The sequence below is a fragment of the Erithacus rubecula genome (genome assembly GCF_903797595.1).
Source record: "Erithacus rubecula genome assembly, contig: scaffold_816_arrow_ctg1, whole genome shotgun sequence".
Lineage (NCBI taxonomy): Eukaryota > Metazoa > Chordata > Aves > Passeriformes > Muscicapidae > Erithacus > Erithacus rubecula.
In genome coordinates this window covers 14,519-41,032 of record NW_027635521.1, presented here as the reverse complement: position 1 = coordinate 41,032, position 26,514 = coordinate 14,519, and the positions used below count along the sequence as shown (strand labels likewise).

The 26,514-nt window shown below is 66.1% G+C and overlaps 5 protein-coding genes across 5 annotated transcripts; 1 reads left to right on the top strand and 4 right to left on the bottom strand.

The window, feature by feature from the left end:
- Window positions 1-4,368: 4,368 nt before the first annotated feature.
- LOC306816704 (uncharacterized protein) lies at window positions 4,369-8,392 on the bottom strand (the record flags this gene model as incomplete). The annotated part of the gene is made up of 6 exons (XM_079333135.1): window positions 4,369-5,163; window positions 5,303-5,398; window positions 6,121-6,256; window positions 6,451-6,590; window positions 7,042-7,099; window positions 8,231-8,392. Coding segments are annotated over 6 exons (1,387 nt in total), but the record flags the coding sequence as incomplete, so codon positions are not given.
- LOC306816703 (uncharacterized protein) lies at window positions 8,391-14,302 on the bottom strand (the record flags this gene model as incomplete). Its single annotated transcript, XM_079333134.1, has 5 exons — window positions 8,391-10,757; window positions 10,847-11,422; window positions 12,307-12,420; window positions 13,438-13,546; window positions 14,279-14,302. The coding sequence occupies 5 exons, from the start codon at window positions 14,300-14,302 to the stop codon at window positions 8,428-8,430; spliced, it is 3,153 nt and encodes a 1,050-aa protein (XP_079189260.1). The 3' UTR covers window positions 8,391-8,427.
- Window positions 14,303-18,232: 3,930 nt separating this feature from the next.
- On the top strand, window positions 18,233-20,304 carry RARRES2 (retinoic acid receptor responder 2). The gene is made up of 4 exons (XM_079333141.1): window positions 18,233-18,436; window positions 19,629-19,730; window positions 19,989-20,093; window positions 20,167-20,304. The coding sequence occupies exons 1-4, from the start codon at window positions 18,254-18,256 to the stop codon at window positions 20,278-20,280; spliced, it is 504 nt and encodes a 167-aa protein (XP_079189267.1). The 5' UTR covers window positions 18,233-18,253; the 3' UTR covers window positions 20,281-20,304.
- Window positions 20,305-21,365: 1,061 nt separating this feature from the next.
- On the bottom strand, window positions 21,366-22,300 carry LRRC61 (leucine rich repeat containing 61; the record flags this gene model as incomplete). The annotated part of the gene is made up of 1 exon (XM_079333133.1): window positions 21,366-22,300. The coding sequence occupies exon 1, from the start codon at window positions 22,257-22,259 to the stop codon at window positions 21,366-21,368; it is 894 nt and encodes a 297-aa protein (XP_079189259.1). The 5' UTR covers window positions 22,260-22,300.
- Window positions 22,301-23,603: 1,303 nt separating this feature from the next.
- Window positions 23,604-26,361, bottom strand: ZNF467 (zinc finger protein 467). The gene is made up of 4 exons (XM_079333131.1): window positions 26,348-26,361; window positions 25,703-25,762; window positions 25,521-25,601; window positions 23,604-25,255 (listed from the first exon to the last, which is right to left on the bottom strand). Exons 2-4 carry the CDS (start codon window positions 25,743-25,745, stop codon window positions 23,649-23,651), a joined length of 1,731 nt encoding a protein of 576 aa, XP_079189257.1. The 5' UTR covers window positions 25,746-25,762; window positions 26,348-26,361; the 3' UTR covers window positions 23,604-23,648.
- Window positions 26,362-26,514: the final 153 nt, after the last annotated feature.

The window sequence follows — 26,514 nt, the reverse complement described above, 5'->3', positions numbered from 1 at the left end:
AAAAAAAAAAAAAAAAAAAAAAAAAAAAGAAGTTCAAGGCCAAAAAGTGGGAGAAGCAGAAAAAAAAAAGGAAAAAAAAAATTAAGAAAAACAAAGAAAAAAAGAGAAAAAAAAAAAAAGAAAAAGAAATTAAAAAAGGGAAGTAGTTCAATCAAGAACAACAACAACAACAAAAAATTGAAATAAGAATTTTAGAAGTAAAAAATCCCCGGGGTTAATAATGCATTTATTAAAAAAAAAAAAAAAAAAAAAAAAAAAAAAAAGCCCAAAAGTGGGATAAGAGGTTGTAGGAGGAAAAAAAAAAAAAATCCAGAAATGTGATTTTTCAAAGTGACCAAATGGAGATAAAATAAAATAAAATGGGATGGGGGAAATTATTTATTTGAGAGGTCAGAAGCCCAGGATGAGTCATTTTAAATCCAAAAAATTTAAAAGTTCCAAAACTGAAGAAAACAAAAACCAAACCAAACCAGAGTAAATCTCTTTATAACCCCAAAATGGGAATAAATGGTTTAAAAAGTGAATAACCCAGCATAAAAATGAAAAATTTAAAAGGGGAAGTGTGGATTTAAAGCCATAAAAATTGGGATAATTGGTTAAAAATAAAATAAAATAAAATAAAATAAAATAAAATAAAATAAAATAAAATAAAATAAAATAAAATAAAATAAAATAAAATAAAATAAAATAAAATAAAATAAAATAAAATAAAATAAAATAAAATAAAATAAAATAGAAAAAAGAAAAAGGCTCTTAACGCCCCCCAGGAGAAATTATTTCAAAACCTCCAAACGGGATCAGTGATTGTAAAAACCCCAAACTGGGGGGAGTGTTTGAAAAAAAACCCCAAAATTGGGGGAGGAGGTTGAGGGGAAAAAATTAAAAATAAAAAAAGTAAAAAATTAAAAAAAAAAAAAAAGACAAAATTCCAGATTAGAGATTAGAGATTTTAAATTTGGGGGCTGTGAGGGATTCTGGGGTCTGTAGGGGGCTCAGGTGTGAGGATTTGGGGGGAGCTGTGATGATTTTGGGGCGCTCTGGGGGATTTTTGGGGTCTCAGGTGTAATGAGAATTCCCACAATGAGAATTCCCAATAATGAGAATTCCCAATAATGAGAATTCCCACAATGACAATTCCCACAATGAGAATTCCCACAATGAGAATTCCCAATAATGACAATTCCCACAATGAGAATTCCCACAATGAGAATTCCCAATAATGAGAATTCCCAATAATGAGAATTCCCAATAATCAGAATTCCCACAATGAGAATTCCCAATAATGACAATTCCCACAATGAGAATTCCCAATAATGAGAATTCCCAATAATCAGAATTCCCAATAATCAGAATTCCCACAATGAGAATTCCCAATAATGACAATTCCCAATAATGATAATTAATTCCCACAATGATAATTAATCCCAATAATGATAATTAATCCCAATAATGATAATTAATTCCCACAATGATAATTAATTCCCACAATGATAATTAATCCCAATAATGGTAATTAATTCCCACAATGATAATTAATCCCAATAATGATAATTAATCCCCAGCAATGTCTTTTCTTTGTTAAAAATGCAAATTAACCCAGCCGGGACGGGCTGATATCGATCGATATGATCGATTCTGTCAATATTTGCTCCCCATGGAGACACAAACAAACCCCGATCAATAATGGGATGGGGGGGAAATCCTGTGGGGTCGGGGTCCTGCAAAGAAAAAAAAAGGAAATCCCACCGGTGCAGACGGAAAAATAGAAATATAAATTAGAAATAATCAGAGAAATATTTAGAGAAAAAATTAGAAAAATATATTAAAGGAAAACAATTTTAAAATACTAAAAAAAATTTTTAAATAATAACTAATCCATGGGGGGTTGATTCAGTTCTGCAGCTGTGACCCCAAAAGTACCAGGAGTGACCCCAAAGGTGCAGGGGTGACCCCAAAGGTGCAGGAGTGACCCCAAAGGTGCAGGCGTGACCCCAAAGGTGCAGGGTGACCCCAAAGGTTAAGGGGTGACCCCAAAGGTGCAGGGTGACCCCAAAGGTACAGGAGTGACCCCAAAGGGGCAGGGGTGATCCCAAAGGTAACAGGGGTGACCCCAAAGGTACAGGGGTGACCCCAAAGGTGCAGGGTGACCCCAAAGGTACCAGGGGTGACCCCAAAGATACCAGGGGTGACCCCAAAGGTGCAGGAGTGACCCCAAAGGTGCAGGGGTGACCCCAAAGGGGCAGGGTGACCCCAAAGGTACAGGAGTGACCCCAAAGGTGCAGGGGTGACCCCAAAGGTGCAGGGTGACCCCAAAGGTACCAGGGGTGACCCCAAAGGTACAGGAGTGACCCCAAAGGTACCAGGGGTGACCCCAAAGGTGCAGGGTGACCCCAAAGGGGCAGGAGTGACCCCAAAGGTGCAGGGTGACCCCAAAGGTACAGGAGTGACCCCAAAGGTGCAGGGGTGACCCCAAAGGTACAGGGGTGACCCCAAAGGTGCAGGGTGACCCCAAAGGTACCAGGGGTGACCCCAAAGGTGCAAGAGTGACCCCAAAGGTACCAGGGGTGACCCCAAAGGTGCAGGAGTGACCCCAAACGTGCAGGGGTGACCCCAAAGGTGCAGGGGTGACCTCCAGCCCTTCCCCCGAGCTCCCCTTGCCTCCCCTCCATTGTGTTTGGGAGGGTCCCTGCCCAGTTTCTCCCAGTTCGGCCCAGTCTGTCCCAGTTTGCCTGGTTTGCAGTGTCCCCCATCCCCTCTGGGATATAAAAATAAAAAATAGAGAGAGAGAAGGAGAAAAGGGAATTCGGGGGATGAGAGGAGCGGCCCCTCCCCCTCCGCGCCCCCTCCCCCCCACCCCGATTCCTCCCCGTGCGCCCCCCGCACGCTGAACTGCGACAGCCCAAAATCCCAAAATCCCAAAAAAACGCGCCGGGGCCGCGGCGCTGTCACAGCCGGGGGTGGCAGGAGGTGACAGGGCTGGGAACAGCCCCGGGAGCAGCGGGGGGCATTAGGAGGGATTGGGGGAATATTTGGGGAATATTTATTTGCGGAATGTTCCTCCTAAAAGCCGCGCGGATGTGGCATTTGGGGACACCGTCAGGGGTGGCTTTGGGGACAGGTGACCCGGGGGTCCCGTGCCCCCCCTCCCGCTCCGCGCTGCCCCAGTTCGCCCAGCACGTCCCGCCCTCGCTCCCAGCTCGGGGGCGGGTGGGTGCCGAGTGTCCCCATCGCCATGGCAATGTCACCGCCTGTCCCCGCTCGGTGACACCGCCGGGGGCATTCCCAGTGCTCCCAGTGCCCCTGAGGGGCGGCTGTGGGGCTGGGGCAGCCGAACTGGGCCAGACTGGGAGCGGCTGTGGGGCTGGGGAAGGTGAACTCAGAGGAGTGTCCTCCCTTCCTCCCTCCCTTCCTCTTCCTCCTAAGTAAAGAGAATAAATAGAATGGAAATAAATAGAATTAAACGGAATAGGAAGAACAGAATGCAATAGGAGAACTGGGCTAAGCAGAAGAGCACAACTGGAATAATGAGAAAAGGAAAAGAGAAAAGAGAGAGAAAGGAGAAAGAGAAAGAAATGGAAAGAGAAAGAATAATAAATTACATAGAACAAATTAAAGGAAATAGACATGGAAACTTGTGGGTTTAAATACAAACACGGGCAGGGCTCTGGAAGGGGCTGGGAAATGCCCCGCAGGGACATTCCAGGTGTCTGAGAACGCGGGAAAACATCCCGGAGGGATTTTCCGAGGCCCGAAGATACCTCAGGGTGACGGGGGACACGGGGAAACACCCCTGGGGGCTTCTGAGGGACAAAGCGGACACGGAGATCCACCCCAGAGGGATTCCCCAGGGTCTGGGAGAGCTGGGGAGCACCGCGGGACATCCCAAGGTCCAAAGGGACACGGAAAAGTGTCCTGGAGAGAATTGCCGAGGTGCGGAAGGCACGTGGAGAAACGTCCCGGAGGATTCCCGAGGGACACGGGGAAACACCCCAGGTCCATTATGGCTCCAGGGGACGCGGAGCCACGGCCCGGAGGGACCCCCGAGGGACACGGAGCCGCCCCCGGCTCTCAGAAGCCCCCGGGGGTGGCCCGGGGTGGCCGCGGCAGCGGCGAGGTGACACCCAGCGGAGCAGCGGGACCAGCCCGGCCCGAGCGGCTCCCGGTGTCACAGGGGGGTCCTGTCCCCAAGCACGGCCCCATCCCTGAGGGGCTGTCTGTCCCTGAGTGGGTCCCTGTCCCCACGGGGGTCCCTATCCCTGTCCCTGAGCGGGTCCCCGTCCCTGAGTGGGTCCCTGTCCCCATCTCCGTCCCCGTGGGGTTCCCTGTCCCTGTCCCTGAGCGGGTCCTCATGCCCATGGGGGTCCGTACCCCTGTCCCTGTCCCTAGGCGGGTTCACATCCCCACGGGGGTCTCTGTCCCTGACCCCGTCCCCGCAGGTGTCCCTGTCCCCAGCCGGGTCCTTGTCCTTGTCCCTGTCCTTGTCCCCGTCCCCGTCCCGGGGAGTGTCCTTGTTCCCAGGCGGGTCCTTGTCCTTGTCCCCAGGCGGGTCCGTGTCCCTGTCCCCGTCCCCGCGGGTGCCCTGGGCGCGGGGCCGGCAGCGCCGCCGCGTCCTGCGGTGCGTGCTGAGGTTGGCCTGCGAGGCGAAGGCGCGGCCGCAGCGGGCGCAGGGGAAGGGGCGCAGCCCCGAGTGCGCGCGCCGGTGCAGCGCCAGCAGCCGCGGCTGCGGGAACGCGCGCCCGCACTCGGGACACGCGTGGGCGCGCCGCGGGGCGCGGTGCCCGCGCAGGTGCAGCTCCAGGCTCTCCCTCCAGCTGAAGCTGAGCCCGCAGCGCTCGCACACGAAGGGCCGCTCCTCGCCCGCGCCGCGCCGGGGGCCCGCGGGCCGCGCCCGGTGCGAGTCCCGGTGCCGCAGCAGGTCCCCCCGCAGGCAGAAGGCGCGGCCGCACTCGCCGCAGCCGTGCCGGGCCCGCGCCCCTCCCCGCAGCTTCTTGTGCGCCAGGAGGCTGCGGCGGTGCCGGAAGCGTTTGCCGCAGGTGCCGCACAGGTGAGGCCGCTCCGGGTCCGCCCCGGGCTCGGCCCCGCGGGTGAAGGGCGGCCGGGCGCAGCCCCCCGGCTCCCGGTGTCCCCCGGGGTCATCCTTGCTGTCGGAGCCGCTCCAGGCACCTGCTGGGGACAGTGGCACCACTGTGACACCGCGGGGCGACTGCCAGCCCGCCCTGGGGTTGTCACACAGGGCCTGCCCCTCGCCCCACAGCGACCCCCAGACCAGAGGGGTCCCCGCGGGCTGTCCCGGGTCACTCACAGGTGTCGGTGATGTCGGGGGCTCTGCTGGGCCCCCCAGCGCAGGGAACCCTCGCGGGTGACTCCTCCTTCATGTGGCTGAACCTGGGGCTGGGCTCTGTGGGGAGAGAGGACCCTCAGTGTCCCCCCAACACCTGGGCACTGTCACGGTCACCAGGGGGATGTCCCCAGGCAGGGGGGCACCCGGGGCCATTGTTCCCCACACCGGGACACACCTGGGACACACCCGGAGCCACAGGTGACTTCAGGGCTCAGCTCTGCGGGGCAAACCGGGCTGCAGACCCCCGGCTCAGCCCCCAACCCACAGTTCAGCCTCGGAACCCATAGCCGAGCCCACGGACCCCCAGCCATGTACCCAGACCCCTGATGAGCCTCTGAACCCCTGACTGAGACCCCAGACCCCAATCCAAACCCCCAGAGTCCCAGCTGAGCCTCTGAACCCCCGACTGAGACCCCAAACCCCCAGAGCCCCAGCTCAGCCTCTGAACCCCCGATTGAGACCCCAGACCCCAGTCCAAACCCCAGAGCCCCAGCTCAGCCTCTGAACCCCCGACTGAGACCCCAGACCCCAATCCAAACCCCCAGAGCCCCAGCTCAGCCTCTGAACCCCCGATTGAGACCCCAGACCCCAATCCAAACCCCCAGAGCCCCAGCTCAGCCTCTGAACCCCCAGTTCAGCCTCCAGCTGTGTCCCCAGCCCCATGGCAACCCCAGGCCTGCCCCATGGCACCCCCTGCCCTGGGCACCCCCAGTCCAGCCCTGTGGCACCCCCAGCCCGTGGCACCCCCAGCCCTTCCCGTGGCACCCCCGGCCCCTCACCCAGGCTGGCCACCAGGTCGTAGTTGTCGCACATGACCTCCCGGTGCAGCGCCCGCTGCCACGGCACCAGCTCCGCCCACTCTTCCGGGGAGAAACCCACGGCCACCTCCTCGAACGTCACCCCGGGGGGCGCCCCCTGCCACGGGCAGCGCGGGGGTCTCAGGGACACCCCCAAAGGGACCCCCCGCCTAAGGGTGCCCGCCCCCCCCAGCCCCGAGCGGAGGAGTCGGGACAGCCCTGCCCAAGCGTTCCCCCAACTCTCCTCATGGACCCCCGGACCCCCTCCCTCCCCCGGGGCCCCCCAGGCCCCCCCGGGCTCCCCAGGCTCACCCGCTGCATGGCCGGGCGGGGCCCGATGGCGGCGGCGGAAGGGGCTGGGCTGGGGGCCGGCACCGGCGGGGGGCAGGGCGGCGGAACCGGGCTGGGGGGCCCCGGGGGGGCTCCGAGGGTTCCCCGGGAGAAGGGGGGCTCTGCCGGGGTGGCTGCAGCAGTGGGTGCCGGGGTCCGGCCCCGCTCGCCCCCCACCCCCGGCAGCAGCACCCACCCCCAAACGGGGCACGGCCCCCGGCCGAGGTTACTCCCCCAAATCGCGATGAACCGCCCGGGGGTCCCAAACCGCGGGACCCCAACCCCCAAGAGTCCCACACAGCGTGTCCAGCCCGGGACAGGGACACCCGGAGCCCCCCCGAGCCCCAAGGCCCTGCCCTGCAGCCCCGGTGCCCAAACCCCCCAGAGCCCACCCGGGGTGTCCCCAGCACAGCCACACGCGGTCACCGGCACGGGGTGTCCGTGTCCCAGCCGGTCCCCCCAGTGTCCCCCCACTCTGTCCCCAGGGAGCAGCGGGGACGTTGGTGCCACCCCCGTGGATGTGACAGTGACCCTGGGGTCAGCCTGGTGGCCACCCAAATCCTGGGCTCTCACCTGGTGTCCAGGTGAGGTTTGGTGGTCGCAGAGCACTTTGGAAGGGGCTGGCACTGTCCTGGGGGGCAGAGTCAGGACTGAGGCTCCCAGAGACTCCCGTGATCCCCCAGCCCCAGGGTTAAGGCTCCCAGAGACCCCCGTGTCACCCCAGCCCCAGGACTGAGGCTCCCAGAGACCCCCGTGTCCCTCCAGCCCCGGGATTGAGGCTCTCAGAGACCCTCGTGTCCCCCCAGTCCCAGGATTGAAGCTCCCAGAGACCCCCGTGTCCCTCCAGCCCAAGGACTGAGGCCCCCAGAGACCCCTGTGTCCCCCCAGACACAGCACCTGGAGCCCCAGAGCCATCAGAAGCTTTTATTTTAAATAACCTCAAAAAATAGAATTGCAGAGAGCAGAGCTGGGGGAGGGGGGCAGGGGTGGGACCCCTGCCCAGCCGGGGCTCGGGGTGCCTGTCCCGGTGCCCGGGTCCCTTCGGGGTGAAGCTCCCCGCGGTGTCTGTGGCCGCAGACGGTGGATCCCTGGCTCTGTCACCCGCGGGGGGACACGGGGACACCACTGCCCCTCCCGCCACCGCGGCTCCAGCGGCCGCCCCGGCACCTCCCATCCCAAATCCGGGACGCCGAGTCCCAAAGCGCGGTTACCAGAGCAAGCAGAAGCACAAGCTGCCCCCCATCCCCCCGGCCCCGAGCGCCCCCGGGGCCCTTCCGCAAGCAGAGCTGAGCCCCTCCAGCCCCTTCTCCCGGCTGCTCGCCCAGCGCCAACACCGAGCTGCGCCGGGGACCCCGCAGCACCCCCGCTCCCACCCCAACCGAGTCCTCAGGGAGTCCATCCGGCTGGAAGGTTCTGGAAGCAGAGGGACCCTCTCGTCCCAAGCGTGGCTGCAGCGATGCAGCTCCACCGCGTCCAGCTGTTCCTGCTCCGTGGGCTGCAGCCAACACGGCAGAGCCGTGCCAGGCGCTGCCTCTGGTGTCCCCCGGAGCCAGAGACGTGCCATGTCCCAGCCTGGGTGCCAGAAACGTGCCATGTCCAGCCTGGCTGTCAGAAATTGTCCCATGTCCCAGCCTGGCAACCAGAGCCGTTCCATATCCCAGCCTGGCTGTCAGGAATGTTCCATGTGCCAGCCTGGCTCTGCTGGAGCCTCCTCCAAGTCTCTGTGCTGAAATCGGGCTGGCAGTGCCACCTTGGCACCAACTCTCGGCTCCATCCCTTCGTCTCTGTCCCCTCGGCTCCGTCCCTTGGTCTCTGTCCCCTCGGCTCCGTCCCCTCGTTCATCCTCTCCAGGCTCTCCGTGGCCGAGCGCGGGGGCCGAGGGCCGGCCCTTGCTGGGTGGGGGGTCTCGGTGTGCGGGCTCCATCGTGGGGGCAGGGTGGGGGTCTCGTCGCGGGGGGCTCACAGGCAGCCGGGGCACGGCGCCGGTTTCTCCTCGCCGCACTCGCGCTCCGGCGCTCCCGGCGCCCGCTTCTCCTCGAAAGCCCGAGCGCAGCCGCCGGCCTTGGGGGCCCAGAGCTGCCCCCGGGGGGGCTCGGGCGGGCGCGGCGCCAGGCAGGCGGCGCAGCAGCAGGGCGGGGGCAGCCCCGGCGCCCGGGGGCTCGGGCCCCCCCCGGGGCACTTGCAGGGCGGCACCGGGGCGGCGCCGGGGCCGGGGGGCGGCTCGTCCTGCATCAGCTGCAGCAGGATGTCGGCGGCGCCCGAGGGGCTGTCGGGGCGCGGCGCGGGCGCGGCGCGGGCGCAGGGCGGCAGCAGCAGCGCGGGGGGCTCGGGGCCCTTGGGCAGGGGCTCGCCCGCGGCGCCGTGGGTGCGGCGGTGCCGCAGCAGGTGCGCCTTCTGGCTGAAGCCCTTGCCGCAGTCGGCGCAGCGGAACGGCCGCTCCCCGGTGTGCGTGCGCAGGTGCACGGCCAGGTTCACCTTCTGCCGGAAGCGCTTCCCGCACTCGGCGCAGGTGTGCGGCCGCTCGGCGCAGCCGTGGGGACACTCGCCGCAGGTGTGGGGACAGTCGGCGCAGGCGTGGGGCGGCTCGGCGCAGGTGTGGGGCTGCTCGCACGGGTGGGGCCGCTCGCAGGGGTGGGGCCGCTCGCAGGCGTGAGGATGCTCGGCGCAGCCGTGGGGCTGCTCGCAGGCGTGGGGCCGCTTGCTGCAGGCGTGGGGCTGCTCGCAGGGGTGGGGACACTCTGTGCAGTGGGGCGGCCGCTCGGCGCAGGGCTGCGGCTGCGGCTGCGGCTGCGGCTGCGGCTGCCCGCAGGGGTGGGGCCGCTCGCAGGGGTGAGGGTGCTCCACACAGGGATGAGGATGCTCCACGCAAGGATGAGGATGAGGATGCTCCGCACAGGGGTGAGGATGAGGATGGTCCCCGCACGGATGAGGGTGCTCCCCGCAGGTGTGAGGGTGCTCGGCGCAGGTGTGAGGGTGCTCCCCGCAGGCGCGGCGCGGCTCGGCGCAGCCGTGGAGCCGCTCGCCGCAGCCGTGGGCGCACTTGCCGCAGCCGTGCAGCTGCTCGGCGCCGCCGTGGCCCGGCCGGAGCCCCCCGTGCTCGGCGCACGCCTCCCCGCAGAGCGCGCAGGGGAAGGGGCTCCCGGCGGGGCCCAGGGCGCCGGGGGTCCCGGCGTGCACGCGCTGGTGCACCCGCAGGGACAGTTTGCTCTTGAAGCGCTTGGGGCACTCGAGGCAGGTGAAGGGCTGGCGGCCCAGGTGCGTCTTCTGGTGGGCCAGCAGGTTGGGCTTCTGCGCGAAGCGCTTCCCGCACTGGGCGCAGGCGAAGGGGCGCTCGCCCGTGTGCACCCGGTAGTGCGTCACCAGGTTGCCCTTCTGGTTGAAGCGGCGGCCGCAGACGCCGCAGGTGAAGGGCCGCTCACCTGTGTGGATGCGCTGGTGGGTGGCCAGGTTGGTTTTGAGGCTGAAGCGCTTGCCGCAGGTGTCGCAGCGGAAGGGGCCGCGCCCGCCGGCGCCCTGCCCGTGCCGCGGCGGCCGCTCGCACGGCGCCAGGCCCCGCCCGCACTCGGGGCACGGCCAGGGCCGGCCCTCGCCCGCCGCCCGCGCCGGGGGGGACCCGGGGGGCCGCTCGGCGCCCGGCTCGGCGGGGGGGGCGCCGGGGCACGGCTTGTGCCCCGCGTGGCTCTTCTGGTGGGCGACGAGGGCGAGCCAGAGCCCGAAGCTGTTCCCGCACTGGTTGCAGATGAAGGGTTTCTCCGGGGGAGGGGGGCCCGCGGCGTCCCCCGGCCCCGGCTGCGCCCCCAGGGGCCCCAGGAGGGGAGGGCCGGGGACGAAGGGGGCGGCGGGCGCCTCGGGGGGCCGCAGCAGGGGCGCCTTGGGGCAGAAGCCCTCGCCGCAGCGGGCGCAGGGGAGGGGGGGCTCGCCGGGGGGCGGCGGGGGCGGCGGCGGCGGGGGAAGGCCTTGTCGGGGCAGGGGAAGAGCTCGGCGCCCTCGGGGAGCTTGGGGCCGGGCGGGAGCGGGGCGAACGGGGCGGGGTCCTGCGGGGCGGGCGCGGGGGGCAGCAGGGCGGGCGCGGCCCCGAAGGGCGCGGCGGGGGCCGGGCCGCGCGCGGGGCAGCGGCGCTGGCGGGGGACGTGCGTCTTCTGGTGGGCCTTGAGGGACACCTTGTCCTTGAAGCACTTGTGGCACTGGGCGCAGGGGAAGGGGCGCAGGTCGGTGTGGGTGCTCTGGTGCGTGACCAGGTTGGTTTTCTGGGTGAAGCGCTTGCCGCACTGGGCGCAGGCGAAGGGCCGCTCACCTGTGTGCACCCGGTAGTGCGTCACCAGGTTGGTTTTCTGGTTGAAGCTGCGGCCGCACAGGAAGCAGGAGAAGGGCCGCTCGCCCGTGTGGATGCGCCGGTGCGTGATCAGGTTGGGCTTCTGGCGGAAGCTCTTGCCGCACTCGGGGCACACGAAGGGCGCGTCCTCGGGGCAGCCCCGCGCCGGCGCCCGCGGCCGCGCCTTGCCCTCCTCGGGGTGCGCGCCGTGGATGCGCTGGTGCGCCAGCAGGTTGGCCTTCTGCGAGAAGCTCTTGCCGCACTGGGCGCAGGGGAAGGGCCGCTCGCCCGTGTGCACGCGCCGGTGCGTCAGCAGGTTGGGCCGCTGGCTGAAGCTCTTGCCGCAGTCGCCGCAGCGGAACGGCTTCTCCCCGGTGTGGATGCGCTCGTGCGTCACCAGGCTCTGCTTCTGCCGGAAGCCCTTCCCGCACTGGCCGCAGCGGAACGGGCCGGGGACGCCCCCCTGCGCCCCCCAGCAGCCTCCGCGGGGCGCCGGGGGGTCCCGGGGGGGCTCGGGGCCGCGCTGCCCGCCGGGGAACCAGCGGCCGGAGCTGCCGCCCGCGGCCGGGAACAGCTCCAGGGAGCCGGCGCCGATCCCGGGCTTCTCCTCGGGCTCCACCTTGCTCACCCGCCCGGGCTCCACTGCACCGGAGAGATCCCGGCGTCACCCCGCGCCCCTCCGGCCGTCCCCGCGGGGGCACCCGGCTCCAGCCCCCCCGGGCCTGATGGGGCCCCCCAAACCCCCCAGCTTGGGACGCTCGGGTTCTGGGTGGCCCAAACTGGCTCAGAATGGCCAAAACTGCACAAAAATGGCCAAAACTGCTCTAAAATGGCCAGAACTGCTCTAAAATGGCCAAAACTGCTGTAAAATGGCCAGAACTGCTCTAAAATGGCCAAAACTGCTCTAAAATGGCCAAAACTGCTGTAAAATGGCCAGAACTGCTCTAAAATGGCCAAAACTGCTCCAAAATGGCCAATACTGATCTAAAATAGCCAATGCTGCTGTAAAATGGCCAAAACTGCCTAAAAATGGCCAAAATTGCTCTAATATGGGCAATACTGCTCTAAAATAGCCAATACTGCTCTAAAATGGCCAGAACTGCTCTAAAATAACCAATACTGCCCTAAAATGGCCAGAACTGCTCTAAGATGGCTAATAACTGCTTAAAAATGGCCAAAACTGCTCTAAAATAGCCAATACTGCTCTAAAATGGCCAGAACTGCTCTAAAATGGCCCGAACTGGCTCACAAAACTTGCCCACAATAGCCACAAACTGCCTCAGAATTACCACAAGTTGGTGACAATTGGCTGTGACCCAGCCCAGAACGGCCCCAAAATGGCTGAAAACTGGTCCAAAATGGCTGAAAACTGGCCAAAAAAAGGCTGAAAAATGTCTCTAAACTGGTCCAGAGCGGCTCAGGACAGCGCCCAACCGGCCCCAGCAGGTTGAGAGCTGGCCCAGGAGCACCCAAAGCCCCCCGGCTGTGCCCCCCTGAGCCCCAGCCCCTCCCCAGTGGCAGCTCACCGGCGCAGGGGCTGCCCAGCCCCTTGGCATCCTCGGGGCCCGTCCGAGCGGCGCCAAACGGCTCCTCCGGCGGCTTCATCCCAAACAAACCCCCCGGCTTGAAGAAACGGTACCCTGGGGACAGGGGAGCCAGGGTCAGCATGGGGAGCGGGGACAGACACTGGGGAGATGGGACTGAACTGGGATTGAGCTGGGATTGAGCTGGGATTGAGCTGAGATTGAACTGGGATCAGCCACTGGGGAGCCAGGGTCAGCACGGGGAGCGGGGACAGACACTGGGGAGATGGGACTGAACTGGGATTGAGCTGGGATTGAGCTGAGATTGAACTGGGATCAGCCACTGGGGAGCCAGGGTCAGCACGGGGAGCGGGGACAGACACTGGGGAGATGGGACTGAACTGGGATTGAGCTGGGATTGAGCTGAGATTGAACTGGGATTGAACTGGGATCAGCCACTGGGGAGCCAGGGTCAGCACAGGGAGCGGGGACAGACACTGGGGAGATGGGGACAGAGACTGGGGAGTGGGGAACAGACACTGGGGAGTGGGGACAGACACTGGGGAGCTGGGACTGAGCTGGGACTGAGCTGAGATTGAGCTGAGATTGAACTGGGACTGAGCTGGGACTGAGCTGGGACTGAGCTGAGATTGAGCTGGGATTGAGCTGGTACTGAGCTAAGATTTAACTGGCATTAAACTGGGATCACGCTGGGACTAAACTGGGATTGAGCTGGGATCAAGCTGGATTGAACTGGGATTAAACTGAGATTGAGTTGAGACTGAGCTAGAACTGATCTGAGATTGAGCTGGGATTGAGCTGAGATTGAGCTGCTCCTGGGAGAGCCGGGCCCTGGCCGTGGTTTGGAGCTGCCCCTCCCTCACCTGGCCCCAGGTGAGCTGGGGTGGATTCCCTCACCTGGGATGGATCCCCTGAGCTGGGATGGATCCCCTCACCTGGGATGGGTCCCCTCACCTGCCCCAGGTGAGCTGGGTGGGTCCCTGCCGCTCTGGGCTCCGCAGCCTCCCCTCCCCCCGGGAATCCCCAGACTCTTTCATCCTCCCTCTTCAAAGCTCCCACAGAAACTCCCGAGCTCTGAGCAGACATCCCGCCCCCGCCAGGTGAGCCCCTCACCTGTGCAGGGGTCGGAGGGGATCTCGGCCCCCACGGCATCCAGGGGGGCTCCGGGGCGGGGCGCGGGGCTCAGCCGCGAGTAGGGCAGCAGGTCCAGGCCGTGGGCGGGCTGGGGGGGAGGGGAGGGGGCGTTCTGGGGTCATTCGGGGTCATTTGGGGACCCTTCCCTGGGCAGGGATGGTGCCCCTCCTCCTGCACCCCAATCCTGGCTGCAGGAGGGATCCCTGCACCCCAAACCCCAAACGAGACCCCCACCCCCAAATGAGACCCCCACCCCCAAACCAAACCAGATCCCTGCTCCCCAGATGAGACCCCCACCCCTCCAAACTGAGTCCCTGCTCGCCAAAAATATCCCTGCTCCCCCAAAACAGGCACCCAACGCTGTTCCCCCAAACTGAATCCTTGCTCCCCCATACCGGGTCCCTGCCCCCAATCCGGGTCCCTGCCCCCCATACCGGGTCCCTGCCCCCAAACCGGGTCCCTGTTCCCCGGTCCCCCTGCCCACGCCCCAAACCAGTTCCTTTCCCAGCCAGGACCCGCACAGAGGGTGGACCCTTTCCTGTCCCGCTTTTCGGGGAACACTGAACCCCCCAAGTCCCCCGTGCCCTCCCGGATTCCTCCCGCGCCCCCAGACCCCGAGCCCGGCGGAGGCACAGCCGAAGGGGCGGGGACCCCCCCCCCCCGGCTCCGGGATTTTCCCAACGCGCCGATCTCCCGGAAAACTCTTGGGGGGCTCCAAAAAAAGAGGGAAAAAATCGAAAAACTCATCGGAAACCCCCGCGCTGCCCCGGGGAGCGGAGGAGCGGGGATCCCCCGGGAATCCCCCCGGGATCCCGCGTACCTGCGGCGCGCCCCCCGCGGACATGGCGGTGCCGGTGCCGCTCCGGTCCGGTCCGGTCCGGCGGCTGGAGCGCGGCGTCCCGGCCTCTTCCCAGCCTCCTGCGGGCCTCCCTCCTCCAGCGAGCGCCTCAAATGGCCGCGGCGGGTCCTGGAGAGCGGGAGAGGCGGGATGTGAGCGGGGGGGACGGGAACGGGAACGGGGGGGAACGGGAACGGAACGGGAGCGCAACCAGCCGGGAAACGCGGCCGCCCCGGAGCGGCTCCGGCGGCCTCGGCCCCCCCGGCCTCCTCCTCCTCCTCCTCCTCCTCCCCCCGGAATTTGGGGTGCGGAAGGCGCCGAGCGGGGCCGGATCCGGCTGTGAACGGCGAGGGCCGGGGAGCGCTGGGAGTTGTAGTTCGGGATGGGATGGGATGGGATAATGGGATGGGATAACGGGATGGGATGGATTAGGGGGAGAGACAGCAGGGAGCGAGCATGGAACCGGCTGTGCGGCCGGGAATAGCCCCGGGAACAGCCCCGGGAGATGGGAACGGCCCCGGGAGCCGGGAATAGCCCCGGCACAGCCCCGCCTCGGCCGTCAGGAATAGCCCTGGGGCTCGGGAGGAGCCCCGGCTTGGAGTCACCTCATCAGCCGGGCACGGCCCCGGGAGACGGGAATAGCACCGGCACGGTACCGGCCGGTGCAGGCGGGAACAGCCCCGGGAGCAAGAACAGCCCCGAGAGATTGGAGCAGCTCCGCAGCCAGGAACGGCCCCGAGAGATGGGAACGGCCCCGGGAAATGGAATAGCACTGGAAGATGGAATAGCACTGGGAACCGGGAACAGCCCCGGGAGATGGGAACGGCACCGGGAGATGGGAACGGCCCCGGGAAATGGAATAGCACTGGAAGATGGAATAGCACCGGGAACCGGGAACAGCCCCGGGAGATGGGAACGGCACCGGGAGATGGGAACGGCCCCGGGAAATGGAATAGCACTGGAAGATGGAATATCACCGGGAACCGGGAACAGCCCCGGGAGATGGGAACGGCACCGGGAGATGGGAACGGCCCCGGGAAATGGAATAGCACTGGAAGATGGAATATCACCGGGAACCGGGAACAGCCCCGGGAGATGGGAACGGCCCCGGTACCACGGGCCGGGTTCCCCCGGCACTCGGGGGTCCCGGCTCTCGGGGAGCTCGGGGCGACCCCCGTGCGACACAGCCCCAGCTCCCTCCTGGGGCAGCCCCGGACCCGCCGCTCCCCCCGCGAGACCCCAACAGCTCCTGACACCCCCAAACACAGCCCGAGACCCCCTGACACCACAAACACCCCCCGAGCCCCGCCCCTGCCCCGGCCCCCGCCCGTCCGTGCCCGCGACCCCCGCGCATCCCTCCCGGGGAAACTCACGGGCGGCCGCTGCCCCGCGCCGCGGTGACGTCACGCGCGCGGTGACGTCAGCGCGTCGGTGACGTCACGGTGCCCGCTCGCCGCGGCCGCGTCCGGCCGCGCCCCGTTCCGGGTCGGGGGGCGGGGCCGGGGCAGCGCCCCCTGTCGGCGCCGCGGGATGGGAGGGGCTGAGAGACCCCGCCCCCCAGTGCCCCCCAGTGCTCCTTAGTGTCCCCCCAGTACAGCCCCAGTGCTCCCCAGTACAGCCCCAGTGCTCCCCAGTGACCCCAGTACAGCCCCAGTGTCCCCCCAGTACAGCCCCAGTGCTCCCCAGTACAACCTCAGTGTTCCCCAGTACCCCCAGTACAGTCCCCATGCTCCCCAGTGTCCCCCAGTACAGCCCCAGTGCCCCCAGTACAGCCCCCATGCTCCCCAGTGTCCCCCAGTACAGCCCCAGTGCCCCCCAGTACAGCTCCAGTGCTTCCCAGTGCCCCCAGTACAGCCCTAGTGCCCCCCAGTACAGCCCCAGTGCTCCCCAGTGTCCCCCCAGTACAGCCCCAGTGCTCCCCAGTGTCCCCCCAGTACAGCTCCAGTGCTCCCCAGTACAGCCCCAGTGCCCCCCAGTACAACCCCATTGCTCCCCAGTGTCCCCCAGTACAGCCCCAGTGTCTCCCAGTACGGCCCCGGTGCTCCCCAGTGCCCCCCAGTGCTCCCCAGTTTGGAGTGTGTGTTAGAGCCTTTCCGAATTCTTCAGCGAGAGATCGGGGTGCAGGAATGGAATTAAACCCTCAGATCAGTTAAAGCTCATTAACCCATCCACGCATGAAACAGCTCTGCAAGGCTGAGCCTTGGGCCAGTTTAAATAAAAACGTGGTTTAAGTGCCTTAAAAAGTGCAAGCCTTGGAATTTAGTGTGAAAAACAAACTGCAGTGAGAGCTCAAGAACAAAAACAAGTTTAAAACAAGTTTCAAAACCAATCTGCAGCGAGAGCTCAAAGATAAAAACAAGTTTAAAACAACTCTCAAAGCCAAACTGCAGCGAGAGCTCAAGAACAAAAACAAGTTTAAAACAAGTTTCAAAACCAAGCTGCAGCGAGAGCTCACATGGTTCTGGATGTAACAAAAATACAAAACAACAAAAATGTTTACATTCCTCAGATGGAACAGATGGGCTGTACCAGCAAATTGTATCCAAACTTTGTATTAAAAACCAGAATTCTGACGGGTTTAGAGGAAATGCTTCAGGTTCGTGTTTTCAGCTCGCTGGGTAATTTGTAAATAAAAATCCGTGTATTGGGTATTGACTGTCTCTCCTTTCTCCTCACCATCATCACCTGGGAGAAGAGTGGAGTTTCCTCTCTTTGGGACTTTTCTTCTCTTTGGGACTTTTCTTCTTTTTGGCACTTTTCTTCTCTTTGGGGCTTTATGCCAGGAAGTTTTGCCACGGGTTTACAGCCTTGGAGCCTTTGCCTTTGGAGCTGCTGTGCCTCCACAATGAGCAGCGGGATGGCAGCTCGCCCCGGCAAAGCTCTTTGGGGGATTTCAACCAAAGCAATCCCGGCAGCCCCAGTGCCCCCAGTGCCCCCCAGTACAGCCCCAGTGCCCCCAGTGCCCCCCAGTGCCCTCCAGTATAGCCCCAGTGCTCCCCAGTACAGCCCCAGTGCCTCTGAGCAATTCCCAGTGCCCCCAGTGCTCCCCAGTACAGCCCCCGTGCTCCCCAGTGTCCCCAGTGCCCCCAAGTGCCCCTCAGTGTCCCCAGTGCTCCCCAGTACAGCCCCAGTGCCCCCCAGTGCCCCTCAATGTCCCCAGTACAGTCCCAGTGCCCCCAGTACAAGGACAGCTGGAAGAGCAGGAGGGTGTTCCCGGGGCCTGGAGCCCGTTCCCGGGGGCAGGAGTCATTCCCGGCCCGTGAAGCCGTTCCAGTCACTAGCCCACTCCCCGCAATCAGTAGCCCGTTGTCTGTACTCAGTAGCCCATTCCCAGCCCGCGACGCCATTCCCTGTAGTGACTAGCCCACTCCCCGTAGTCACTAGCCCACTCCCCGCAGTCCCTAGCCCGTTCCCCGCAGTCACTAGCCCGTTCCCCGCAGTCATTAGCCCGTTCCCTGCAGTCATTAGCCCGTTCCCCGCCGTCACTAGCCCGTTCCCCGCAGTCACTAGCCCACTCCCCGCAGTCACTAGCCCGTTCCCCGCAGTCACTAGCCCACTCCCCGCAGTCATTAGCCCGTTCCCTGCAGTCCCTAGCCCGTTCCCCGCAGTCATTAGCCCGTTCCCTGTACTCAGTAGCCCACTCCCCGCAGTCCCTAGCCCGCTCCCCGCAGTCACCAGCCCACTCCCCGCAGTCATTAGCCCGTTCCCCGCAGTCAGTACCCCGTTCCCCGCAGTCCCTAGCCCGCTCCCCGCAGTCACCAGCCCACTCCCCGCAGTCAGTACCCCGTTCCCCGCAGTCACTAGCCCGTTCCGGGCTCTCTCCCCCGTTCCAGCCCCTCCCCCGGCCCGCGGGTGGGGGGGTCACGGCGCCGGGGGCGGATTTGGGGGCAGATCCCAGGAAATGGGCTGATGCCGGCCCGGCGCCAGCGGCCCGCGGATCCAGCGGCGCTCGGCGGGATGAGGCTCCCGGTGTCGCTGTGGCTGCCGCTCGCCCTGGCGGGGGCCGCGGTGGCCGCGGTGGCCGCGGGCCAGTCGCCGCTGCAGCGGCGCGTGGTGCGCGATGTGCTGGAATATTTCCACGGGCGCAGCAACGTCCATTTCCTCTTCAAGGAGCGGGACGTGGACGGGGTCATCGAGCGGGTGCGGAACGGGGCTGGGCACGGCACCGGGACTGGGCACCGGGACCGGGACTGGGCACCGGGACCGGGACTGGGCATCGGGACCGGGACTGGGCACCGGGACCGGGATTCGGCACCGGGACCGGGACTCGGCACCGGGACGGGGACTCGGCACCGGGAGCCGGGACTGGGCATCGGGACCGGGATTCGGCACCGGGACCGGGACTCGGCACCGGGACCGGGATTCGGCACCGGGAGCCGGGATTTGGGATTTGGGCACCATGATTTGGGATTTGGGCACCGGGATTTGGCCACGGGAATGGGGAGGGGCTCGGGGAGGGGCGGGGGTGGCCCAGGGGCGATGGGGAGGGGGACGGCGGGTGGAGGGGGGCATGGAGGGGGTAGGCAGGGATTGGGATCTGGGGTTTGGGGTTCAGGGGTCAGGGTGGGGGTCAGGGGGTGAACGGGGTCATGGAGCGTGGGAGCAACAGGATTGGGGACTGGGATTGGGGTTCAGGATCTGGTAGAAGCGGGGGAATGGGGAGCGTGTGGGGTGTCCCAAAGGGAACAGAGGCGGGGGTTGAGGGGGGGATCGGGGTGTCCCACAGGGAATATCTGGGTGCTGAGGGGATTGGGGTGTCCCACAGGCAGTATTTGGGTGCTGAGGGGATCGGAGTGTCCCACAGGCAGTATCTGGGTGCTGAGGGGATTGGGGTGTCCCACAGGCATTATTTGGGTGCTGAGGGGATCGGGGTTTCTGGGTTGCCCCAGGCTCGCCCCCCTGGCCCGGCTGAGCTCGGTTATTCATTAACAGATCCCAGCTGATCCCGGTGCCCCCGGAGCCGGGTCCATCCCGGGGTGCCCTGGGCACTGTCCCGTGCCTGGGGCAGGCCAGGACTCCAGGGACCCCCCGCTTTGGGCCACTTGCCCATCTGGGAGCCACCCTTGGGTCATTCCTGGGATGGATTTCCCTGAGGGTCTCCACGGTTCAGGATCCCTCCCAGGGCTCAGGGTCCCTCCTGGGGTTTGGGATCCCTCTCAGGGGTTGGCCTCTGTGGGGTTCAGGCTCTCCTGCAGGACTTGGGGTCGCTCCTGGGGTTCGGGGTCTCAGCGGGGGCTGTATTTTCCTGGGAGTCTGTGGGGTTCGCAGTCACTAAGGGGGTTGGGGTCGCTGCGGGGGGCTGTGCCCCGCCCTGCCAGCCCCGTTCCCGCAGGAGGATCCTTCGGGGACCTTCGTGCAGCTCCGCCTGGGGCTGGCGCAGACGACGTGTCGGAAGCGAGCGCCGCAGCGGCACTGCCGGGTGCTGGAGAGCCGGGTGAGGGGTCCGGGGTGTCCCTGCTCCCCTGGGCACTTCCTGGAGTGTCACCCCCTCCCTCAGGACACATTCTGAGCTGTCCCCCATCCTTTCGGGCACATCCCATTCCCCCATAGGGCCCCATCCCTGAATGTCCCCCCATCCCTTGGGCCCGTCCCTGGGTGTCCCCTCTCCCTTGGGGACATCCCAGGGGTCACCCAGCCCCTCAGCCTCCCGCAGACCCCGGGGGTGACACCCATCCCACGTGTCCCCCCCCAGCGGAAGCCCACCTGCCTGGCCTGCTACAAGTTCGACACCAGTGACGTCCCCAAGGTGCTGGACAAGTACCACAACTGCGGCCCCAGCCACCACCTGGCGGCCAAGGTGAGGTGTCCCCGGCGCGCCCCCCGCGTCCCGCCGCGTCCCCACGCGCTGCCAGCCGCTGCTGTGCCCGCAGGAGATCCGGCAGCGGGACGAGGCCGAGTGCCGGGCGGTGGAGGAGGCGGGACGGGGCGGGGACGCGCTCTACCTGCCCGGGATGTTCGCCTTCTCGCGGGGGCTGCCAGCCTAGGTGGGTACGGGCACCGCGGGCCCCCCGCGCTGGGGACAGGGACCCCGTACAGCCCCCCCTCCCCGCTCCGTGTCCCCGCTCAGGCACCACGGCACCGACGGACGCTGCTGCCACCGCGGTCCTGGCTTGTCCTGCTTGTCACCTCCCAGCACCGTGTGACCCAGGAGGGTCCTGGACGCGTCCCCCCCCCACACCTGTGTCTGCTCCCCAATAAACCCAGCGCTGGCTCCGCTGTCACGGCTCTCAATGCCACCCCTGTCACCCCCAGGGGTGACACACACGGGGACATGGCAGGTGGGCTCCATGTCATCTGCTGTCCCCAGGGATGACACAGGGACATGGTGGGTGGGTTGTGTCACCTGCTGTCCCCAGGGTGACACAGGGACGTGAGCAGTGGAGAGACCCCTGAGGGACAGGACAGAGGGACACTGGCGGGTAGGACATGTTTAATGCACAGTGCCACCACGTCCCCGTGTCCCCAAGACGTCCCACAGCCGGGGCTGGGCTCTGGTGTCCCCTGGGGATCCTGTGGGGGCTCTGGGGGGACTCTGGCTCCAGCGTGGGGGTCCCACAGCTCAGCAGATGAGGGACACAGGCTCGTGGTGGCTCTGGGGGGCTGGCGGTGACGGAGTGGACTCTGGGACTTTTCCTGGATCCAGTTTTGGGATCTTTGGCTAAGAAAAGGAAGCTGGGCAGGGGTGGCACTGAGGGTCTCCTGGACCTGTTTTTGGGGTCTCACAGTTCAGAAGATGAAGGAGCTGGACTCGTGATGGCTCTGGGGGTCCTAAGCTCAGGCTGCAGTGGCTCATGGGGTTCTCCTGGCCCCGTTTTGGGGGTCCTGTGGCTCAGATGATGAAGGAGCTGGACTCGTGATGGCTCTGGGGGTCCCAAGCTCAGGCTGCAGTGGCTCATGGGGTTCTCCTGCCCCCGTTTTGGGGTGCTGTGACTCAGATGGCAGTGGCTTTGAGCTGTGGTGGCTTTGGGGCTTCTCCACTCCCACCTTCGGGCTCCCACGGCTCAGGCAGCGCAGGCTCCAGGCTCTGGGGGCGCGTCCGGGGGGTGTCCCGCCCGTGCCGGTGCCGCGCTCAGAAGCCGAGGTCGCCGTGGAGGTCGCCAGGGAGGTCGCCGCGGAGGTCGCCGCCGATGTCGCCGTGGTGGCGGCGGCCGAGCGCGCGCCGGGCGCGGGCGATGGAGTGGTCGGCGCGGTGGCCGAGCTCGCGGCACTCGCGCAGGGCCTGGCCCAGCTGCCGCGTGGCCTCCTCCAGCACGGCGCTGCGGCTCGCCGGGGGCTCCCAGAACCCGGCCTGCACCCAGGGCTGCGCCGGCGGCACCGCGGCGGCCGCAGCCGGCTCGGCCTCGCCGTCCAGCGCCGCGTCCAGCTCGCCGCACAGGCGGAAGAGCTCGCTGCCGCGGCCGGCCACGCGCTGCCCGTCGATGGCCTTGAGGCCGGGCAGCAGCGCGGCCAGCGCGGCGCGGTAAGCGGGCGCGGCGCACAGCGGGTTGCCCAGGTCGCCGCGCGGGTCCCGCAGGCGCAGGCTCTCCAGGTGGCGCAGGCAGCGCAGGCAGCGCAGCTGGCGCAGGCTGCGCAGCCGGTTGCCCGCCAGGTTGAGGCGGCGCAGGCTGCGGCAGCCCCGCAGCGGCTCCACGCTCGCCACGCGGTTGCCCGCCAGGTTGAGCACGGCCAGGGCGCGCAGCGCGGCCAGCGGCGCCAGCCCCGCGATGGCGTTGCCCGACAGGTCCAGCCACTCCAGGTTGGAGCAGTCGGCCAGGCAGCCCAGGTGGGCGATGCCGCGGCCGCGCAGCTGCAGCAGCAGGATGGACTCCAGAGAGAACTCGCCCGTGGCGGCTTTCAGCAGCGCCGGGGTCACCCGCACCCCGGAGCCTTCCTCCTCCTCCTCCTCCTGCTCCGGCTCCTCCTCCTCCTCCTCCGATGGATCCGACAGCTCCGGCTCCGGCGCCTCCTCCCCGCGCCCCTCCATCCCTGCCAGGGGCTCCTGGGGGACAGAGGGGCTGGGGTGGCACTGGGAACCCCCCGGATGTGGGGACACGTGTGGTGTGTGCAGGGGCACAGGGACACACATGGGGCACATCTAGGGGGTGTCACCTCCTCCTCCCCGCGCCCCCCCATCCCCGTGGGGATCCTGAGCAGGGAAAGGGGGTGCGGGTGGCACTGGGGAGCGTCTCTAGGGCTATGGGGTGACCTGGGCTGCGGGGACATGTGTGGGACACATCTTGGTGGGAACTGGGGTGCAGGGACATATGTGGGACGCATCTGGGGTGATCTCGGGGGTGTGGGGACACGTGTAGGACCCAAAGGCTATTGGGGTGGCCAGGGGACACGCGTGGGGCGTATCGGGGGGGAACCTGGGGCACAGGGACAGGTGCAGAGCCCATGGGGAGCCCCCCCGCACCCCAACACCCCCAAACCACCGTGTTCCAGCCCCGGTGCCCCCAGGCCTCCCCTTTCCCCCCGTTACACCCCCAGACCTGGCTCCCGAGCCCACAGACCCCCGGTATCTCCCCCGCAGCTCCCGGACCCTTCTGTCACCGCCCCGCTGCTCCCGTGACACCCCCCGAGCCCCTCCACTCCACCCGCCCTTCTCCGTCCCCCAGGACCCCCCAAATTCCCCAAATCCCCCCACCCCCCCCCCCGCTCTCACCGCACGGCAGCTCCCGGCGGCCCCAAGGCCCCGCCCCCGTTGCCATAGAAACGAGATCCCGCCCGTTACCATGATGACAAAGCTCCGCCCCCGCTACCATGGGGACGAGGCTCCACCCCCCGTTACCATGGGGATATGGTCCCGCCCCTGCCCTGCTAGGACGAGCGACAGTCCCGCCCCTCGCTTGACCACGCCCCCTTCTTCAAACCACGCCCCCCGGCGACCCCGGCCTGTCCTCCCGCCCGAGATCGTCCCGGGCTCCCCGAAAAGTTCCCAAAAATCGGCTTTATTGGCAGTTCGGCTTCATTCCCGGGGTGTCCTGCCCACGGCTGCGCCACCGCCGGGACCCCCCGTCCCGTGCCCGACCTGGGACTCCCCTGTCCCTCCCCGGGGGTTTTCCAGCCACCGGCCACAACTCTGGCGGCTCCTCCTGCGCCGCTGCCGCAGGCAGAACGGGCCAGCAGCATCCTGTGGGATCCCCCTGCCGGGGCCCCGGCACATCCCGGCGCTCAGGATGTGGCACCGGCCCTTCCTGGCACCTCCCAGTGCCGAGGGGTCACCTCCGGCCGTGCTGGAGGCGCTGGCACATCCCAGCACATCCCGCTGTGCCAAGGATGCAGCACTGGCAGTCCCTGGGTCCCCTGGCACCTCCCAGCACACGGCAGCGCCAAGCATTCACCACCGGCACCCGCTGGCACCTCCTGGCGCTCAGGGGCACAGGGTGGGGGGCTCTGGCCAGCTCAGCGGGGACCCAGTGACAGCAGTGCCAGCAGCAGCGCTGGCTGCGCCCGCCCCCGCCCCCGTGCCCGCCCCGGTGCCGGTGCCGGTGCCGGTGCCGTGGGTGCGCTCGTGGCGCTCCAGGTGCGTTTTGCGGGTGAAGCCGCGGCCGCAGCGGGCGCAGCGGTGCGGGCGCAGCCCGGTGTGCACGGCCTCGTGCCGGCCCAGGTTGGTCTTGGAGCTGAAGCGGCGGCCGCAGCGGGCGCAGGCGTGCGGCCGCGTGCCCGAGTGCACCAGCAGGTGCCGCGCCAGGTGCGCCTTGCGCCCGAAGCCGCGCCCGCACTGCGGGCAGGTGAAGGGGCGCTGGGCGGGGGGCACCTGCGGGGGGTCCTGGTCACAGCCACGTTTGGGCACCTGCGGCCGGTGCTGGTGGTCCTGCGCACCAGGTGCTGGGGGCTGCAGGAGGGGCTGGGGGTCCTGGGCACAGCTGTTGCTGCAGTTGGCACCGGGCACCTGTGGCAGGAGCTGGGGGTCCTGCAGGAAGGGGCGCTCGGCCGTGGGCGCCTGTGCTGGGTGCTGGGGGTCCTGGGGGGGCTGCAGGGGGTCCTGGGCACAGCCGAGGGCTTGGCTCTCCAAGTGCTGCCACAAGTGTGACGAGTTCTGCTTCCAGGTGAGCGCCGTTCCACACTGCGGGCAAATGAGCAGCTTCTCCTCAGCAGCGCCGTCCCCGTCCCCGTCCCGGTGCTCGTCCAGGTGCCCGTTCCCAGCTCCTGGCAGCGCTCCCGTGGGCAGCCCCAGCTGCTTCTGCTTCTGCTTCCAGCTGAGGCTCATCTCACAGCCGGGGCAGGGCAGTGGCTTTTCCTCGGCGGGGCCGTCTCCGTTCCTGTCCCCATCCCCGTGCCCGGGGCAGTGTCCGAGCCCCGGGGGCGGCTCCCCGTGCCCATCCCCGTGCCGGTGTCCCAGCCCCGGGCCCGGCTCCCCGTGCAGGCGCAGGTGGCGCAGCAGGTGCTGGCGGTGCGCGAAGCGGCGGGCGCAGCGCGGGCAGGGGTGCGGCCGCTCGCCGGTGTGCGTGCGCAGGTGACGGTCCAGGTGCGTTTTCTTGCGGAAGCGGCGGGCGCAGCGCGGGCAGGGGTAGGGCCGCTCGCCCGTGTGCGTGCGCAGGTGCGAGCGCAGGTGGATGCGCTGGCGGAAGCGGCGGCCGCAGTGCGCGCAGGGGAAGGGCCGCTCGCCCGTGTGCACCCGCAGGTGCCGCGTCAGGTGCGCCTTCTTGCCGAACGCCTTGCCGCACTGCAGGCAGCAGAAGGGCCGCGGGCCGGGCTGCGAGCAGCGCCCGCCCCCCGCGCCGCCGGGGCTCGTCCCGGAGCCGATCCCGATGCCGATCCCGGAGCCGATCCCGATGCCGATCCCGTCCAGGCGCGGCCCCGGCGCCCAGCCCGGCAGCGCCCCGTACCCCAGCTCCTCTGGGCACGGCTCCTCCGCCTTGCAGCCCGGGGTGCCGGCGGGCTCGGGGGGGACGGCGCCGGGCAGCGGCTGAGGTGCCCAAGCTTCGGCCTCATCCTCCTCCTCCTCCACCTTCACCTTCCGCACCAGCCACTGCCCTGCGGGGACAGCGAGGGGACATGGCAATGGCGGCGTGTCCTGGCACAGCCACGGTGACCAGCAAGGCCGATGGCAGCAGGGACACGGTGACCGTCACTTCAAGGACCTGGCACAGTCTCTGGCCCTGGGGACATGGTGACCGTCCCCCAAACACCCAGCGCTGCCACCAGCCCCAGGACAGGGTGACAGTGACCGTGTGGCCCCAGGGGATGCCTGGCAGCGCCGGTGTCCCCGCCGTGTCCCTCACCTGAGCGTGTCCCTCACCTGAGCCGTGCAGCTCCGGGTCCTGTGCATCATCCCTGTCACCGTCGGGCGTCACCTCCGCCTTGGGGACCACCAGCCACGCTGGGGGGACAAAGAGGCACAGACGGGTCCCTCCCCGACTCAGGGGTGGCCCCGAGCCCTCGGGACCCCGCAGCCCCCACCCGGAGCCCCCCAGTCCCCACCTGAGCCGGTACATCCCGGTGCTTCCATCTCCTCCGGCTCCATCCTGCTCACCGGGGGACCTGCGGTGGGGGGGCAGGGGGTGAGCCCCCCCAGACCCGAATTAGGGTCCCCCTGCACACCCGGGGGGTTCGGGATCCGTGGGACCCCCGGGCACGTACCCAGGGCACGGTGGGGATCCCCACTCCCCCGCCCGGTGGGTCCGGGGGGGTCACAGGGGCTCGGGGGGATTCAGGGAGGTCAGGCGGGGCTCGCAGGGATCGGGGGGGTCCCGTGGGATTCCCTGGGGTGAACCGAGTAGTGGTGTCCCCGTCCCGGTCCCCCAGCAGCTCACGGCCACCCCACCCCTGTTCTCGGTCCCCCCTGCGCCCCCCCGTACTCCCACCCAAACTCTTTTCGCCCCCCAGCCCCGTCTGGGCCCCCTGGCTGCGCCCCAGCCCTCTCAGTCCCGCCTCGTGCCCCCCCAAACCCTTTTTGTTCACCCCACTGTCCCCTCCGTGCCCCCCCCTCCCCTTCCCGTCCCCGCCCTCCCATCCTGCCCCTTCCTCCGCCGCTCCCCCCGCCCTTCCTGCCCCTCCCCCTCCCAGTCCCGGTCGCGATCGCGGTCCCGGTCGTGGTGCCGATCCCGGTCCCGGTCCCGCCCGTACCCGTGGCCTCGGGGCCCCCCGGTCCCTCCGCCGCCGCCGCCGCCGCCGCGCCCCGCCCCCCGCGGTGGCCGCCGGTCCCCCCGCCCCGCCGGGACCGCCCCCCGTGCCCGCGGCTCCCGTGTCACCTCCGCGTCCCCCCGTGTCCCCTCCGTGTCACCTCCGTGTCC

Bases quoted from the DNA above. Each gene is read 5' to 3' on its own strand.
- RARRES2 (XM_079333141.1), top strand. From the start codon at position 18,254: ATGAGGCTCCCGGTGTCGCTGTGGCTGCCGCTCGCCCTGGCGGGGGCC. The intron at 18,437-19,628 runs GTGCGGAACGGG...CCGTTCCCGCAG, and splicing joins TGGACGGGGTCATCGAGCGG to GAGGATCCTTCGGGGACCTT. The intron at 20,094-20,166 runs GTGAGGTGTCCC...CTGTGCCCGCAG, and splicing joins GCCACCACCTGGCGGCCAAG to GAGATCCGGCAGCGGGACGA.
- ZNF467 (XM_079333131.1), bottom strand. From the start codon at position 25,745: ATGGAGCCGGAGGAGATGGAAGCACCGGGATGTACCGGCTCAG. The intron at 25,602-25,702 runs GTGGGGACTGGG...TTGTCCCCCCAG, and splicing joins ACCGGGATGTACCGGCTCAG to CGTGGCTGGTGGTCCCCAAG. The intron at 25,256-25,520 runs GTGAGGGACACG...CTGTCCCCGCAG, and splicing joins CCCGGAGCTGCACGGCTCAG to GGCAGTGGCTGGTGCGGAAG.